Source organism: Amblyraja radiata, chromosome 1 (assembly GCF_010909765.2).
Source record: "Amblyraja radiata isolate CabotCenter1 chromosome 1, sAmbRad1.1.pri, whole genome shotgun sequence".
Lineage (NCBI taxonomy): Eukaryota > Metazoa > Chordata > Chondrichthyes > Rajiformes > Rajidae > Amblyraja > Amblyraja radiata.
In genome coordinates this window covers 31,040,683-31,046,816 of record NC_045956.1, presented here as the reverse complement: position 1 = coordinate 31,046,816, position 6,134 = coordinate 31,040,683, and the positions used below count along the sequence as shown (strand labels likewise).

The window sequence follows — 6,134 nt, the reverse complement described above, 5'->3', positions numbered from 1 at the left end:
AGTGCCCGGGCACCACCCTCTCTGACTGCCTGACGTCATTTGTAGCACCACCCTGCCTGAGGTCATTTGTTGCACCACCCTGCCTGAGGTCATTTGTTGCACCACCCTGCCTGAGGTCATTTGTTGCACCACCCTGCCTGAGGTCATTTGTGGCCCGGCCCTGAATGGTCCTAGTCTTTTCTCGCCTCCAGCTCTTCACCCTCCACCCCCCCCCACTCCCACATACACCATACTTTCAGTGTGAAGAAGGCTCCCGACCCAAAGCGTCACCATCCTTTATCTCCAGAGATGCTGCCTGATCCACATTATCATCAGCGGCCACTCGAAACGACTATGACTGTCCTCGCCCCTCCATAGGGTAGAGGCGTTTCTCTCTCCATTTCTGTAGAGGCCAAACCGCGATCCTCACACCTTGTTATTAAATATTCAATTGATTGGGTGAATGCAGATCCAGAAAGCATGAACTTCAAAAGGTAGCTCATAGGCCAGTCATACAAGAGCATTTATGGAAGCCAATTAATATTGGCCTTGGCTGCAATGCCCAGATCTGAAAAATTAATCTGAATCTTGTCTCTTTGGAAACTCTACAAGGATCTTCACACCTGTGCAGTTCTCTGCCTCCTCTGCCACTGCCCCTATCTTTAGTGCAATGGACAATAGGTGCAGGAGTAGCCCTTTGAGCCAGCACCGTCATTCACTGTGATCATGGCTGGTCATCCACACTCAGTACCCCATTCCTGCCACCCCCATATCCCTTGACTCCGCTCTTTAAGAGCTCTATCCAACTCTTTCTTCAAAGCATCCAGAGAATTGTCCTCCACCTAGAGCAGGTACGGAAATCGCTGTCAAAACATGCAGGGGACACAACTTCTTGGCAGGCGCGTGTGCGCATGCGCATACACCCACGCACACATGCAAGGCTTCGGCCTTGGGCAACAGCAACAGCAGTTTCGTCAGCCCTGAATCGTGGGGCTTGAATCGACCTGTTTGTTGGGGCTTTCATCGGCCGGCAGGGGCTTCAACATCGGGAGCTTAGATCGCCTCGATGCAGCAATTTGATTTTAAGCTGCGCCGGGCGCTGAAAGGCCCCGTGAACGGGCCGAATCAGCCCATAGAAAGCGTCTGATAAAGTCCGGATTACAAAACATGGGGGGGGGGGGGGGGGGGGGGGGGGGGGTGGTGGGGGACGTGTCCATCTTTTCCAAAAAAGATCTGCCATATATTGTACTTGTCTCCATCTGCGGCTCATATACAAATCTTCTTTCACAAGGAGTCCAGGTGATAGTATTGGATTGGTCTTCAACAAATGATTTGGTGTAAGCACTTCCAGGTCGTTCGAATCATCAGAATTCTTCAAAGACTGTCACTACAATGACACTACATCTCCTGATTCAGTGTCACCCCTCGCAAGGGATTGAATTTAATTCCTCACTAACAGAGCTACCCCACCCCCTCTGTCCACCTGTCTGTCTTTTCGAAAGGACTATTCAGTTCCCAGCCCTGGCCCTCTTGCAGCCATGTCTCTGTAATTCCCACATCATACTTGCCAATTTCTAACTGAGCCTCAAGCTCGTCCACTTTATTTCTTATGCTTCGCGCATTCATACACAACACTTTAACTTCGGTATTCACCTCCCCTCTCACACTATTGGCTCTGACCTTACCCTCTTATCCCTTCTCGAACTTTCCTTTCCATGAATTCAGGAGCCTTTTGTAGCTTTTCCTGTACTCACTTCCACTTTAACTCCATCTTTATACACCCAATTTGTCAATCCCTCTCCCCCACTATTTAGTTTGAACCTACACGTGTTGCCCTAGCAAACCTGCCTGCCAGAACGTTGGTCCCCCTCCAGTTAAGGTGTAACCCGTCCCTTTTGTACAGGTCACCCCTACCCCAGAGGAGATCCCAGTGGTCTATAAATCTAAATCCTTGCACTCTGCACCAGCCCCCCAGCCACACATTCAGATCCCCTATCTCCCTGTTCCTGCCCTCACCAGCACAAGGAACTGGCAGTAATCCAGATATAACCACCCTAGAAGCCCTGCCTTTCAGTCTTCTTCCCAACTCTCTGAACTCACGTTGCAGAATCTCCTTCCTCTTTTTCCCGACGTTGTTTGTGCCTACGTGCACAACTACTGCTGGCTGTCCACCTTCCCTCTCGTGGATGTTCTGAAGTCGGTCCGAGACATCCTGAACCCTGGCACCAGGGAGGCAACAGACCATCCTCGCGTCTCGCCTGCCGCCACAGAATTTCCTGTCCGCACCTCGGACAATGGAGTCACCCACCACTATGGCTCTGCCCGACGTTGGTCTCGCCAGTCGAGTCTCATCACTAGGATTGGAGCCATCGACCTGTCCGCCGCTCGGACTGGAAACATCGTCTCCCCGGACAGTTCCCAAGAGGCCGTCCCTGTTTTCATTTGGCCACTGGGGTCTCCTGCACCCCACGGTTACTCCTCTTTCTCATAGTCTCCCACCTTTGTTCCTCCTGTATCCTTGGCATGACGACCTCACCGTAGGTCCTGTCCACGAAACTCTCGTATCCCAGATGGCCCTGAGGTCATCCAGCTGCTGCTCCAGTTCCCTGACCCATTCATTCAGGAGCTGCACCTGGACACACTTTCTGCAGGTGTAGTTGTCCAAAGCACCAGCGGTGTCCCTGACTTCCCACACCATGCAGGAAACACCGAGTCCGCTCCGACCAGCGATCCCCGCACATTAACACCATCCAACAAACCTGTACGTCTTTGAAGTGTGTGAGGAAAGCGAAGATCTCAGAGAAAACCCACGCAGGTCACGGGGAGAACGTACAAACTCCGTACAGGCAGGACCAGTAGTCAGGATCGACCCTGGGTCTCTGGCGCTGCATGCGCTGTAAGGCAGCAACTCTACCACTGCACCACCGTGACTGCCCTGACAGGCTAATGCTTTGACTCAGAAAGCACTGCCATTTATGACATGGCAACACACATCAACAGGGGACTGCAGTGTCTTTTGTTGACTCAATTACCTCTATAGGGTTTCAACTGACGTGTCGAACAAAAGACTCAACCAAGGTTTAGTGCAACATAATCTTTATTAACACTCAAGTAACTTAATCATGCATGCAAACCATTGATTTGCAATAACTTCTCATTTACTTTACCATTTCAACTTATCACTTCTTAAACTAAATCGCAAAACCCATGACTTGGACTCGGGTATTACCCATATGGATGAATTGGGCAGAGTCACTCTGTTGGTTGGAGTAGTCTTCTCTGAGTTCCAAACTCATGTCCCTTCTTCTTGTCGTGGTTGTTCCTGGGGTCATTGCCCCCAAAGTCTCGGTCCGCCCTTCTTTTATACTACATTTTCCCTTCAAACTCCCAAAGGAAACCTTTGTTCTAACCCAAGGCTCTCACAATTCTGAAGTCAATCATTTCGAGTTGCCACTCATCCAAGTGCTGAATAAACAAAACACATCTTCGTTCTTTCTCGGGCTGGAGAGTTCTTAATTATTTAAGAAAGAACTGCAGATGCTGGAAAATCAAAGGTAGACAAAAATGCTGGAGAAACTCAGCGGGTGCGGCAGCATCTACGGAGCGAAGGAAATAGATAACGTTTCGGGCCGAAACCCTTCTTTAGACTGATGTGAGGGTGGGGCTGGAAGAAGAAAGGAAGAGGAGGAGTCAGAGGGCTGAGGGAGAGCTGAGAAGGGGAGGAGACAGTTGGGACTACCTGAAATTAGAGGTCAATGTACAATGTGGGGTACAAACTGCCCAAGCGAAAATATGAGGTGCTACTCCTACAATTTACGGTGATCCTTAATTATGTGGCCTGTTGATATTTTCATTCTCATCATACGGTTCCTATGCAAAAAGGCCATTCCTGGACACCTTATCTTCTCAAGGCCGCGCTACGTATGAAGTTACCTTCAGCTCGCTCGCACCAGATGTTCTTCACGAGGCCGTTTTCACAGTGCTCCTTTGTTCTCCTGGTGCCAGCGTTTCTCTCTGTCGCTCTCCACACTTCCAAACCTTGTCAGAATACTTGACATCAAGTCTCCGTCCACACGTTGTGCTCAACTATCACCAGGAGAAATAACAAAATAGGTCAGGGATGGGGGGAAAAAACCCATCAAAAACTCCAAATGGCCATTGGCACTGAAATCACCTGCTGCTCACAGAGTAAACTTGTCCGAAAAATATTTGTGCTGTGCAAACTGCTTTCAACAGCTTCAACGGTTGGGTGTTGAACTTATCTGAGATCTGATGGTGCTTGCTCAATACTTGGTTTAGAATTAATCAGTCAACATTGATTTGTCAGTGCAGATGATTTGTGCTATTGATGTGCGTGATTTTGCAGTAGAGTGAGGAGTTCGTACAGGCGCAGGCTTCAACATGATGCTCTCCGTCCCTCTGCTCTCTTTGATGTGCCTTTTTGTTACTGCAATTGAGCAAAAGGTAAAAACTTTCATTCTTAATAACAACAGTGATCGTAGCTCAGCTGGATATTTCATTATCGATGCCAGTGGCAGTATGTTCAGTAACACTATGAGTGTGCACTGACCGCCCCTGTATTAAGGCATATTTTTTTATATTTCATGAATGTCTTGTTTTATAAAAGCCTTATAATTTTAAGGCAGAAATAGATAGATTCTTGATTAGTACGGGGGGGGGGGGGCGGGTGTCAAGGGTTACGGGGAGAAGGCAGGAGAATGGGGTTGGGAGGGAGAGACAGATCAGCCACGATTAAATGGCGGAGTAGACTTGATGGGCTGAAATGCCTAATTCTATTCTTATCCCTTATGACCTTATATTCTACTCCTATCACTTATGACCTCATGACCTTATTGTGTGATTCAGATCTGGAAGATCCATGACTTGGTCTATGTCTTGTGAGCGGATGTGATCAGTTGGGGCTTCTGCAAAGTAAAGGGGCTGTCCCACTGTACGAGGTAATTCAAGAGCTCTCCCGAGTTAAAAAAAATCAAACCAGTGGTGACTACGTAGAATGTATGTGGCGGGTACGTCGAAGCTCGGGACGTCTCTTAGCGGCTCGTAACACTAACGGCAGGTACTCGGGAAACGCGGTAAGCTCGTGAAAATGTTTCAACATGTTGAAAAATGTCCACGAGAGCCCCGAGTACCTACGTGCGGCTATTACTGTAATTCTCCGAGTTCGAATCAGGGAAAACTCGGGAGAACTCTTAAATTACCTCGTACAGTGGGACAGGCCCTTTACAGAAGTGTCACCAGCTGAAAGGTGCTCACTTGTGGGCATCAGACCAAGGTGGGATTCATGGCCGGGCCAAGCTGGCACTTGGCGGAAGAAGGCTTTGCCCGAGCCAGATGCTTGCCCTTTTTTTTCGGGGTTACCTCCGCACCCAGGTGGTGTTAGACAGAGAGAGACATAGTTGTATAGTAGTTATTTAGTATATTTGTACGGAATGTAATATGCTGTAGTTGTTTGATAATTTAGTGTCTAGATAATTTGGTGATTTTGTAATATGGTGGTGGGTGTGTCACCACTGTTTTGTTTCATAGAAACATAGAAAATAGGTGCACGAGGAGGCCATTCGGCCCTTCGAGCCAGCACCTCCATTCATTGTGATCATGGCTGATCGTTCCCAATCAATAACCCGTGCCTGCCTTCTCCCCATATCCCTTGATTTCACTAGCCCCTAGAGCTCTATCTAACCCTGTCCCACTTAGGAAACCTGCACGGAAACCTCTGGAGACTTTGCGGGTTTCCGTGCGGTTCCCGGAGGTTGCAGGTGGTTGCCGGAGGTTGCAGGTGGTGGAAGCAGGTTGGGAGACTGACAAAAACCTCTGGGAACCTCCGGGAACCGCACAGAAACCTTGGGTGGGGCACAAAGTCTCCAGAGGTTTCCGTTCAGGTTTCCTAAGTGGGACAGGGGCATAACTCTCTCTTAAATCCATCCAGTGATTTGGCCTCCACTGTGGCAGGGAATTCCACAAATTCACAACTCTCTGGATGAAAAGGTTTCTTCTCACCTCAGTCTTAAATGGCCTCCCCTCTATTCTAAGACTGTGGCCCCTGGTTCTGGACTCGCCCAACATTGGGAACATTTTTCCTGCATCTAGCTTGTCCAGTCCTTTTATAATTTTATATGTTTCTATAAGAAACCCCT

The 6,134-nt window shown here is 48.8% G+C and overlaps 1 protein-coding gene across 19 annotated transcripts in view; it reads left to right on the top strand.

The window, feature by feature from the left end:
* The first annotated feature begins 4,273 nt into the window (after positions 1 to 4,273).
* Positions 4,274 to 6,134, top strand: part of cfi (complement factor I) — an 86,916-nt gene continuing 85,055 nt past the window's right edge. For 6 of the 19 annotated variants that reach the window (XM_033019615.1, XM_033019622.1, XM_033019579.1 and 3 more), the window contains exon 1: positions 4,283 to 4,443. In XM_033019615.1, coding sequence (XP_032875506.1) covers positions 4,381 to 4,443 — 63 coding nt within the window. In that variant the 5' untranslated portion in view covers positions 4,283 to 4,380. Of the gene's footprint in view, positions 4,444 to 6,134 lie in introns of all 19 variants that reach the window. The other 13 variants (XM_033019604.1, XM_033019564.1, XM_033019572.1 and 10 more) reach the window with 10 other exon arrangements.